Here is a 12,874-nt window from a genome sequence, read left to right as displayed (position 1 = left end):
CATTTACTAAATAAGCAAAGTATGACTCCCACAGGACATGGTGATGGAGCAGAGTTACTACCATGTTGCTAGGCCTGGTGCTCCTGGAAATTCAGATTAGGCAGCTATGACAGAACGGGATAACAGTGCCCTACTATATGGATTAGATCCAAACCAAAGGGTAAAAAGGTCACACAGACAAACCATTTGGTAAAAACTGTAAGAAACACCCAGCCAGAAAACAGTCTTCACTGAGTAATACTTTAAACTTCCTGTAGTGGAGCCCCATGGCATAAATGGAAATGACCCCTTAAGGACATAAAGCATATAATGAAGGCAGCATGAAAACTTCTTAGAAAGTCCCTTTCCTCCCTCACTGCCCCATGGGGCTGATGAAAGTTGCTACTGTGTAAATGGTGTTCCTTCTTTTGCATGACATGCCAGCCAATTCAGCTCTTTCCAGGGCAGACTAGGAGTGTCAAAAGATTCCCAAATAACCTCAGAGATGCACTATTCTCCAGTGCCTGAAGGTTAGGGCTATGGAGGAAGAAAGTGTGCTCCTTTATTGACCATTAGAGCAAGTATGTCTAACTCTTGTCGGTTTTGTGGCTAGTTAGTCATTCCACTTCCTTGGAGATGCAAGTTCTGTGATTGGTTCCTTTGTTTACCTTAGAAACACAAGGATAAGTGAAGTATGGAAAAGATGTGAGTGCTGGTCAGACCCATAGAATAGTCTCTGACATTACTGAAGTGCTCATCTGAACAGCAACAGTAGGTGATTCTAAGGAAGCATTCCTGGACATTGGTTTCTATTTTTCAAACTAAGATGCAATATGTTTTCCTTAATACTTTTTTTCTTTGGCTTGGTCTCTGCTTGTTTGGGAAAAAGATGAAACAAAACATTTCAGAGCTTAGAGTACAATGCTAAAATGTCCTGATCCAAGAATTAAAGTATTCACAAAATGGGCAGTGAGTGAGAATATTTTTTCCCTGAAGAAGAATAAACAAAACTCTCATACAGGAGCATCAGACCTCTCATTTTCATCTTCCATCCAACCCAGGAAATGTAGTTGGACAATTTGTCCCAAAAATAAATCATTCTTGCATCAGTTTGATTGTATTCAAAGAACGTCTCTACAGTTTTTAGTTGAATCTAGAACAGACGCTGCTGTTAAAAGGGGATAATTAGTAGGATGTAAAATATTTCACAATAGCTATAGGCATAAATGGGGTTAGAAAAGACTGGGAAGAGAGATTGGATAAGCACTACACAAGGGAACAATGGGGTGCATATGTATGACTGCTAAATATGCAACTCAGTCCAGGACATTTAGGGTTTTTGCTTGGAAGTGTTTGCCTAGGAAAGTTTATACCCAAGCAGACTCTAAACATTTTTTCCTCAAGTAGATGCCAAATGTTGGAGGTGTGATAGAAAAGAAGGAGGTAATTAGGCACATATGTTTTGGGAGTATAATGAGTTGGCAGACTTTAAAAATTCACTACAGAGTACTCTGTTAGAAATTATAAATATTGTGTGAGCAAATGGGAGTAACTAAGGAAATTATTTTATGAGCCGGGATACAGGGTCTGAATTGTCTAGACATAGTAAGGCCTTGTTAAGTTTAATTTTGGTGCCTGCTAAAAAAGCAATTACTACAAAATGGAAATCACAGTCTAAACCAAATATATTTGAAGTACTGAATATTTATTTATTTACATTTCTTTACTTAATAGTCTGTCTGGGTATGTATCTGTTTTCAGCAGAGGTCCAGGGAGAAAAGCTCCAGGTATAGGTCACATTTCACACTGCAATACATAGAGAATTTACACCTTTGAAACACTAATACATAGTCAAATATTTACAAAAGTAGAGATAAACTAGGTACATTGACCCAAATGTTTACATAATTGAGAGGCAACATTGTGGATATGATAGAATGAAATGAGTTGTTGACGTGTGAGTATAAGATTGTTATGGAGTGTTTATTTTCAGGTATACTAATGAAGACAGGCACGATGCCTAAGTATTACAGATAAAAGAAATGAGGTGGGTCTTTAGAAAAGGGTAGGAGCAAATTACATAGAAAATAGAAATTGTGGGAACAATCCATACAGAATAACGTTTTGGAGGAGGAGTGAAGTTTAAGGGAAGGCAGAAATTGAACAATTTAAGTTATGCTGGATAGATGATAATTATACAAAAGAATATATGTAATGTTTAATGTCTGCAACTGGGAATATGTTAATATGGTTTGTTCTATTTTATCTACGTATATGTTTTCCAATGCCTTAAGTGATAATTCAAGAAAAGTGTTACAAAAGACATGTCTGAGCATTCTGAGCACAGGTACTGAGATTAACAGATTTGGGTGGAATACTTCTCCTTCTTTTTGCAGGATTGGAGAGAAGTTATTCAAGAAAAGTAGGTCATTTAACTTATGTACCAGAGGTACAACAGTTAGCTCCCTTTTCTTTCTTAGAACAGGGGCACGTCCTTCCTTTCTGTGGCAAGAATTTTCCTGCACTTGTCAAGGAGGCCTTTTCCTTTTATACAAGGAGGTAGTAAAAAGGATTCTAATTTGCATCAGTGATGATTTTTATTCCATTTCTTTTGGGTCCCAGAAGCTCAGGAGACCATATTTCCATTCTGGACCTGAAGGATCTGAGTTAATTAGAGCACAGGAAGCTTGTAATGATGACATTGCAATGCCTTGTATCTCTTCACAGTCAAGAAATCCATCTTGATCTATGGATGTGATGAGTATTTGCATATTTGTATGTCACTGTAAGTGGCATTTTTTTATGTATTGTTAATTGCAGAACTACTTTGTGAAAATAATTTTCAAAATTTTTCCAGGCACACATACTGACACTTTTTTTTCTTTTCCGCACAGGCACTGTGAGAGTCATCTGAGACCTTTCCTTATATGGAATAATGTAAAAGAATTCTGCCGCTGATTTTTATCACACTGATCATGTTTTTATTTTCTATAGATTTTGAATGTCTTTGCTGAAGATGACAATCAGTTTTTGAACAACTATAGCAGACTGATTGGTGCAAATAACGTTCCAGCATCTGAATCTCAGTGTGAGTTCCAGAACATCTGTGATGCAAAACTGGAGCGAATCAGCAACAGGATTGTTACATACAAGGAGGTACTTAGAGACAGAAAATATGTGTAATTCATTGTGCACTGCTAAAACCACCACCCTAATAGAAGAATGTTAAGTCTGTAGAATGGAACTGGATTAAGCTATTTAAATTAATTTGTTTTATCTTCTGCTTATAGAGCTTTGATGCCATTTCTTTTTTCTTAAACATTTTTTTTTATTAATTTTCACAAAATACAAGAACATTTTTACAGAATTTAAACAATTTAACATAAAACAACACTATATACAGTGCCCATAACATTTGTATACTTTCATTGGTTTAGCTACAGTTTGTCTAATAATTTTTTTAAGTTTTGTCCAAGGTAGTTGTTTATGTGTTACTTTTATCGTTCTTGAAGCTAGAGTTAATAGTTCTCTGTTACATACAGTTTTAGCCAGTAAAATAATGTCAGTAAATGAGAGGATTTTTTTACTCTTCCAGTTTGATGTAATAATTTTTCTTGCATTTGCAAGAAGATTTCAAAGAAGATGCCCTTGTATATTTGGGATATGCATTGGTATTGGTGCATTAGATAATGAGTCCGATATTTCACATTTGTCTGACCACAATGCCTTTGTAAAGTTCTTGAACTCCTGCCAAAAAGGAGTAACAATTTTACATTCAAGGAACATATTTACCTAGTCAGCACATAATGTTTCATGACACCACCAACATTTATGATTACCATTTCTCGATATTAAAGCTATTTTGTGTGGGGTAAAGTAACTCCTGTGAATAAATTTCCATGTGAAATTTTTCCAAAAAGGAGATGATGTGTTGTTAACTGATTTAAGCATTAAAGTTTTGTCATTTTCTGAAAAAAATAGATGTATTTGTTTTTTCTACATAATTACATAAAGAATCTTCTGGTATTTGCAAATCCACTCTTAGTGTTTTGTACATCTTTGATAGCAAAAATCCCTCATTGTTATTTATGTTTAATTCACAAAAGAGAGAGATTATCTTTGGTTGTGAATAAATAGTCATTTGATTTATCTTAAATTCATTCACTATGTGTTCCCTAAAGGTTTGTATGTTTAGCCAGTTATTTTGATTTTTGTTATATTTGGCTATGAGGCTATTTACTTCATATATATTGTTAGTACAAAGGACTGGTGCAAGAATATTAAACCATTTTCCTTCATCTCCATTATTTTCTTAATAGTGAATGAGTCTAGACATTTCTTTGTAAGTGCTATTGGAAACATTACAAAATAAAAGATTTCTTATATAATTTCTGTTCATTATCTTTTTAAAATTGTTTACTATGTGGTTGATACAAGGGGGAAATCTTTCATTCTTATTTTCTTTATAAACTATATCTTTTACAACTAGAAACTTATTATTTTCTGTAAAAATATCATTATTTATTGCTTCATCAATATTAGAAAGTAAAATAGCTTTATGCAAATTTTCCCAATTAGATGTGTATTTATGACTTAGCCACTGGCTCATTATATTAAGTATAGTTGATTCAGTGTAAAGTTCTAAATTTTGGAATGCAAATCTACCCTTTTCCCAATCTCTACAGTGCCAGTCATATCCTATTCTTTGTTTTTGTGGAAACCATAAGAATTTAACTAAAAGAGAATTAAGCTGTTCCATTAATTTTTTTAGAAGGGGAGGCAGTTATGGTTTGAAATAAGAATAGGATTTTAGGTAGAATGATCATTTTTGTTAATGATAATCTTTCTTCCATAGTAAAGAACATTTTGTTCCTTTTATTTAAGTACTCTTTGACCAAGGTTATTAGGTTTTTGTAGTTTGTTTATATAGTGTCTTTCCAATTTGTTTTTATGTATATCCCTAGATATTTAAAAGTGTATTTTCCCAATTAAAATGATTATGTTTTTCCAGAATAGTACTCATTTTTTTATTTAATAATATAGTTTCAGTTTTGTTGTTGTTAAATTTTAGACCTGAAATGTCTTCAAAATTTTGTAGGGATTTTATAATATGGTCTATTTGAGAATTTATATTTCCAATAGTTAACAAAATGTCATCTGCAAAGAGTTGTATTTTAGAACTATAGTTTTACTTAATAGAGAAACTGGTTATATTAGTATTGGTTCTTATGTAATTGGCTAATGGATCCACTGATAAGGCAAATAAAAGTAACAATGGTCAACCTTGTTTAGTTCCTTCTAGTATTTTGATATGTCCTGATAAGAAGGCTCCAATTTTAATGTAAGATGTCGAGTTCTCATATAAACTGTTTAACAGTTTTATAAAGTCAGGGGAATAATTAAATGTTTCTAAAACTTTGAATAAATATGACCAAATTATAGAGTCAAAAGCTTTGTCTAGATCTAAGCTGATTACTGACAGTTCTTTCTTTCTCTTATTTGCAAAGTCTATTAAAGATAAGAGCCTGACGACATTATCTTGAACTTTTCTGTTTAGAATGAAGCCTGCTTGGTCATCTTCTGTTAACTTTGGCATGAATTGATTTAGTCTCTTTGCAAGAATTGAAGTGAAATTTTATAATCTACATTCAGTAGTGAGATAGGACGATAAGATGTTACTAATTTGGGATCTTTATCATGTTTTAGAATGGGTGTGATAATGGCATATTTCCATGAGGGAAATACTTTTTCATTCTTTCTGAATTCCTCAAAAGCTGCTACTAGAATTTTTAAGGTATTGTCTGTAAGTACTTTATAAATTTCTCCTATTATTCAATTTATTCCTGGTGCTTTATTATTTTTAAAGGTTTTGAATACTTTCCTTAAGTTCCTTTAAAGATATTGGTCTGAGTAATTTGACATTTTGTTCATTTGTTACCTTTTTGTTAATGTTCTCTTTCAAAAATTTGTCTTTTAGGGCATTATTACTAGAATCTAAATTAGTATTGTTTACTGTTTCATGGTGTGCTCTGAATATTCCAGGATTTCTTTTAAATCTGCCACAAGCTTAGGTTTATTTCTGGAGTTATCAAAAATTTATTTAATGTGATTAGTATTTGTTAAATTTTTTGATTTAACTGTTAACCTGTGCATGCTTTTAGGATTAACTGAGTAGGATTGTAGTTTAACTCTTTCTAAGTTTATTGCTACTTTGTGGTTCAATATTTCTATATATTTTATATTTAGAAGTTTCAGTTCAGAGCTTGTGTTTATGTCTTTGGTATTTACATTATTTTTTAATGTATCTTTTTGATTGTATTTTTATTAACTCTTCATCCCATTCTTTCCTTTTATTTAAATACCAGCTTTTGATTTTACCATATAGGTAATATTTTAGTGTATCCCAAGCAATGGTCTTAGAAACCTCATTGTTATCATCAATATTAAGAAATTATTTTATCTCCATTAAAAGCCATTCTCTAAATCCATTAAGTTTAATAATGTATGCAGATAGTCTTTGCAAGCTATCAAGTCATTTGGTGTGATGTTAACTTTAAAGAAAAGAGCATTGTGATCAGACAATGGACAAGAGCTAATTAAAACCTCGTGAAGTTTTGAAAATAAATTATTGGTGACTAGCACTTTATCAATAGTTGTTTGTGTTCCATATCTATATGAATAGTGTATGTATTTTAATGATTCTGGTTCTTTTATTTTATATATATATATATATATATATATATATATATATATATATATATAATTTGATGAGTTAATAAAGTTATTCAGTTTTTTAGCTGGGGCAGACATTCTAAAATTATCACTTTTAGTGGTGTCATTTATAGAGAGAATGCAATTGAAGTCACCTGCATATATAATTTCTCCTTTGGATTTGACAGATATTAATTGTAGGTATTTATTTCCTGTTTCTACACCAATGGTTGGTATCCAGTATGTGTTAGCTAGTGTTCTATATCTTTTATTTATCTCTAAAACTAATAAGCATAACATACCATTCTTGTCTGAATATGTATCTATGATTTTGGGTATCTGCAATGTTTTTCCATAATATCATGGTGCCTCTTCTCTTGGTCTGAAAGTGAGATTCCACAAGTATAGTATAGCCATTAAAAGACATTCTGTTTAAGTTTTTTTTATGATGTGAGTTTCTTGTAAAAGAGATATATCTGCTTTGTTTGTTTTCAAATATTTAGTTAGACTTCCTCTTTTTATGGGATTATTAAGGCTACTAACATTCAGAGATAAACATTTATAAGAGAACATAAGAGTGTATTTGTATTTCTTAGATTTTGTTATGGACAGATATATGCCATTTCTTGAAGGTCAGACTAAAAGTTGTACAGGCTGTATTGTGGACAGTAGTATTGCATACTGTATGAGAAATAATAGTTTATACAGTGTTTGTTGTAAGAATTGCTATTGTACTTTGACTCCATGAGATATAGGGATAAAGCCCTGACTATGGCACAAAATAAATGTCCACACCCTGGCATAAAAAAAAAAAAATAGGAGTGTGGAGGGAAGGAGCGGCTACTGCTGCAGTGATCATTTGAGGATTTACTATTGTAGTAAGTTCACCTCATACAACTGTACTATGTTCTTCATATTGATCACTACCACAGTAGCCTTAGCTGTATGGGTAGATTGCCATTGCTAATTGCATTTGGGAGGTGGAAGGAGAAGGGTCCAGGAGTCTGTGGAGAATGGTCCTAGCAAAGCATGATCTGGACCTAGAGAAGGAATCCAGTTTATAGTGCTTTGCAATTGTATGTACATAGGACCAAGTAGTAGCTTCTAGAATACTTCTAGAATCCAACCCTTTTCAAGAAGCCATAGAAGAAGCCAAGGTTCTTGTAGAGTGGGCCTTGATCCTGCCTGGAATAGCTTTGTCATGGTGAGTTTAGCAAAAGGTAATAGCCTTAGACAGCCATTTGGAAATGGTCTGCTTCGACGCTGGTTGTCCCTTATTCTTATTTTCCAATTTGTGTTTGTTTGTGTCTTTCGGCTTTTCCCGGTTAGGGGTCGCCACAGCGGAACTCCGGTCCGCTAATGATTAGCAGTGGATTGTTACGTACCGGGTTACCAGCCCTGATGCACAACCTTCAACGAAGGCACGCCCATTCACGTATGCCTCCACACAGAAGACGCTCTAGCTGAGAATCGAACGGGACAATGGCTTACTATGAGGCGACAAGGCTACCGCAGCACCACCACTGCAGTACTTATTCTTATTTTCCAATGATCGAGATAATACATGAGTTGTCAGTGGATATCTAAGGTATGCAGTATCCTTTCTCCCTCATTTTTAGGTTTAGGAAAGAAAATGGGGAGATAGATAGTTTGACTTAAAGTAAACTAAGGTACCACTTTAGGCATAAAAGAAGGATTAGTTTTCAAAGAAACTCTGTGCTTGCAGAAAATGAGGTAGGGTTGATTCACCATATTAGCTTCCAACTCAGATGCCCTTCTTGCAGAGGTCAGAACAATCAATAAAGCTATTTTTCTTGTTAAGAACCTCACGTCAGCCAGATCAGCTGGTTCAAGTGGAGCAAGTATTAGATTTTGCAACACAAAATTAAGATCCCGAGGAGGTACCAGCGGTTTACTTGGAAGCCTCTTATGCAAAACCCCTCTCAAGAACATTTTGATGTGTGACTGCCTTGAAAGAGGAGGATCCATGTACAGAGATGCGGAAATTACTGATAAATGAACATATAGAAGAATATGAAAGGTCATAGGATAGTAACTCATGCAAAATATTATAAAACCGGAGAACAACTAGCCCTGAATGGGGTGCTGGCTATGTTGTTGGACCAACTAACAAACCTTTCCATTTGCTAATATATGATTTTCTAGTAGTAGGTTTTGTTACCACCATTATTACCTGCTGCATGTCCTCAGAAAACAGGAGCCTAAAAGGAATTAAGACCCTATCATCCAGGCAGTCAGTTGATGATGATTGATGTCAGGGTGCATTAAACACCCCTGTTCTTGTGTGAGTCAATCCATTCTGTGAGGAAGCTTGTGATAATTGCCCCTGGCTATTTCCAAAAGAATGGACAACCACAGTTGCTTGGGCCAGAAGGGAATCACCACAGTGATCTTGGGGGATTCCTTATGAAGCTTAAGAAATGGAAAGGATGAAAAGGCATATATGAACATTCCTGTCCAAAGAAAAGAAACTGCATCTGTCTTCCAGGCTTTCTTGCAAGGAGCCCTAGAGCAGAATTTTGTCAGCTATTTTTCAGAGAGGAGGGAAGGAGATCTGCTAGAGGCACTCCCCCACAGATGACACCCTGGATCAAGTTTCCATTCATGAGGGTCTGCTGAGGTCCTGCTCCGTTTGTCTGCCACGAAGATTTGCTCTGACGGAATGTAGGATGCTATATCCCAAGCTAGCATGGCCAGTATACAAAGGGAGTACGACCTGGTTCTCCTTGCTTATTGATGTGCCACATCACTGTGGTACTGTCTGTAACCACTTGAAGAGGTCCCGGGGGGGCCAAATATGGTTTAGAGAATTGAGTGCCTTGAACAGGGCAAGCATCTCCTTGATATTTATGTGCTTTTGTCTGTCCTTGGTGTCCCACACCCTCTCATGTTTATCTTCCTGAAACTGCTCCCTAAGCAAAGTCTGACACATCTGTGGTGACTAAATCAGAGATTGTGACATTTTGAAAAAGACTATGCAAAGATAAGCAAGTCATCTAAATATGGAAAATTTGGATACCCTGTAGCCTGCAATGAGCTATAACTGGAGGTAAACACTTTGTAAATACGGTTGGTGCAGTGGATAGTCCAAAGGTTAAGGCAGAGAACTGATAATGTGATCCAGGTACAGAAAACCTTAAACTCCTGAAGTCTGAATGAATATGAATGGAATGATTGGCGTCTTTTAAGTTTAGTGTTATCAGGAAACTTGAAAGAGGAAGAAGAAGAAGCAACAGCTTGTGAAGTGACATCATTTTGATTTTGGGCACTATCACAAAAAGTTTTAGGAAAGAAAGATCCAGAACTGTTCTCCAAGCATTTTCTTTTTTGGGGACTAAGAACATCATTGAATAAAACCCTTTCCCCACTTGGGAATGGGGAACTGGTTGGTAGAACCAGAACAGTCTGATCTGCAGGATGAGGAATTACCCCCTGGAAAATAGGAATTTCTTCCCACTACCGTCTGTAACCCTGATGAATGATTTTCAGAACCCATTTGTCTGAAACAATATGTCGCCAAAGATTAAAACTGATATTCAGACTTTCTGGAAGAGAGAGGGCCAGGGTGTGTGTGTGTGTGTGGGGGTGGGGTGGGGGGTGGGGTGGGGGGGGGGTCACAAGGTCTTATGAATAGCATTCACACTTGGAGTGTCCTTGCTTTTGGGAGGTTTGAGACTTCTTTTTCAAACCTCCTTGCCACTTCTTCTAAACATCTGCTTACCTGAATTCTCTTAAGACTGTTTGTTCTGTTTTTTTCTTCTTTCTGAATTCGGGTGAGGAGAAAGAAAATCCCTTGGACATTTTGGAAAAGGAGGGCCAAAAAATCTTAAGAGATTCCCTGGATTAGCATGCCCCTTTCATCACACTTTTTAATGAACTCTGCAACAGAGGGGCCAAACACTAAATCTTTATCCAAGGGAGAATTGAAAATCTCATTTGTAACATCATCTGGAAGACTCTGAGAATGCAGCTAAGCAAACCTCCTTAAAATCGCACCAGTGGCCATAGCCCTGGAATAAGTGTCAACAGTCGTACACACACTGCAAACAATGAGTTGTGATCTGTGAGGTAGATGAAACTAAGTTATTTAAAACAGATCTTTCTTCACAAAAGAAACTGTAGGTCAAACATTCCTCATACTCTCTCAATATGTCAGAATAAACTTTAACATATGAGCCTGGAAATTTAAAATTCTGAAATTCAAAGTTGCAGAAGTATACACTTTTTTCCCATGTGTGTCAGTAATTTTCCCATCCTTATTAGAAAGAGTAGGAATGGAATTAACTAGGTGTTTGTCATTATCAATAAAGTCCGGGGGCTGAAATATCCAGAATGTTCTCATTGCAGTCTCATCTTATTTTTCTCCTTCCCAGGGCCATTATGATTGCTGTGGACATGAAAAAATGCTTACTTACATGTTCAGTCAGCAAATGTCCCAGGAAGTTTCTTCAATTCATGAGAGACTCATAGGACTTCCATTTTGCATCCCTTCCACTTTGGGTTTCCCACTGGTATCAGTGCCATAAGAGTCTAGGGCATTTTGAAAAACAGATACCAATGACAGCCACCTTCATTATCAAAGAGATGCTGGCTATTATTTGTGCAATGAAGGTCTTTTTAGTGGCTTTATGATAAGAAGTTCTCAACCTTGTCACAGCAGTACCACACTGATGGATATCAACAAACAAGGGTGTTGCACATTTCTTTCACCTGAGTAGGGTAGCCATGGTGGCCAGTGACCCAGTCTCAAAAGAGGGCATGCATCTTCATGTTTATTTTTTAGCCATGGCCAGTTACTTGAGTAGGCCTGCACCTGGTCATGGGGAATGGAAGTTGAATCTAAATACCCTCTGTAATGTCACCTTCCTTTGGACTTCTCCAGGAATAAACCTATTTGCTCCCCTCAGAACCTCTAGATGTAAAATTCCTGCTTGCAGTGGACAAGGCAGCTACAGCAGGGGATGTTTTTCATCTGTCTCCTGAACAAAGGTGTTCTCAATGCCTTTCCTCCTTTACCTCTGATTTCCAGAGTACTGAAGAAGGTTGTGTAAAACAGGACCAGATTGATCCTTTTGCAACCATGTGACCAAGAAAACTCTGGTTCTTCCAGCTCAAGGATATGAGCAGAGAATTCCATATATCTTCTCATCTTACTCAACCTTCTCTTGTAGCTGTGAGGGATCCAACCCTGGCACACTCAAACCAAAATTACCTATGACTTGCAGCTTGGCAGACAGAACACTGATCCCATATTGGGACTCTTTCCATCCTGACATGCTGAAGCTCATTAAAGAAGCTAGAAACCTTTAGAAAACTCTACCTGGCAAAGTGGACTAGAGTTTTCTCTTTAGTAGAGGAGTGGTGGCATTTAACGCATGATAGCTTCAATTCAGCAAACACTTCTTTACCTCTCACAAGCTTATTTGACATAGGCCTTTCTGATGCATCAGTTAAACTGCACCTGTCCGCCATTTCTGTTTTCTTGTCTTTAGAACCACCATTTACAGCTGTCCCCTCAAGAGAAAGGGGGTACTGTGTTTTGTTTTTTGCTGTCTTTATACATGCAGCCTGCTGATCGTCAGACCCTCTTGGCCACGTGGCTCATTTGTTCGTTTGTCAATCAGGGGTGAGAGATGGCTGAGAGGGGGCATCATTAAGGCAGTCATTGAGGTTGGTATGAAGTTTTTTGCTTTTATAGCCCTAGCTCTCTGGGCATGCAATGGGTAGACCACAGTTGTCATTAATCATTTTCGCAAGAGACATTGAAAGCAGCTAACCCTGCCCCTTACCAGAAGCACAGAAACTGGTTTCCATGGTATCCATAAAAAAAATTGGGAGTATGTCAGTCCATTGAAGGCAACTTCAGAGAAAGCAAAGAAACTGAAGCCAGTTCACTCTAACCACCTTTGATGAAAATGGAGATTGTCTTTTTCTCCAGTGTTGTGTTGAGTTGGTATATATAAAATTCTGGGGGAGTGGGGAGATCCCCTGCAGAAAAAAAGTTTTCAATGTTTGTTGAAGGCGGATTTGGCAAACTGGTTTTGGTTTATTTACATTCGCCGAAACCACTTCAGGTGGACTGACATGAATCCAAGTTCCCCCTCTGTTGGAGCCACTAATCAAACTTCAGTCACCTGGGTCACAGTCAGGGCCCCATCCTTCT

At 36.4% G+C, this 12,874-nt stretch overlaps 1 protein-coding gene across 1 annotated transcript in view; it reads left to right on the top strand.

The window, feature by feature from the left end:
• The window catches only part of PREX1 (phosphatidylinositol-3,4,5-trisphosphate dependent Rac exchange factor 1), a 2,105,011-nt gene that overhangs the window by 1,805,615 nt on the left and 286,522 nt on the right, over window positions 1-12,874 (top strand). Inside the window, exon 23 of the mRNA XM_044089931.1 lies at window positions 2,974-3,135. Coding sequence (XP_043945866.1) covers window positions 2,974-3,135 — 162 coding nt within the window. The remainder of the gene's footprint in view (window positions 1-2,973; window positions 3,136-12,874) is intronic.

This window comes from Protopterus annectens, chromosome 12.part0, assembly GCF_019279795.1.
Source record: "Protopterus annectens isolate FY-2018-M chromosome 12.part0, PAN1.0, whole genome shotgun sequence".
NCBI lineage: Eukaryota > Metazoa > Chordata > Ceratodontiformes > Protopteridae > Protopterus > Protopterus annectens.
This window is presented reverse-complemented; position numbering and strand designations above follow the sequence as displayed.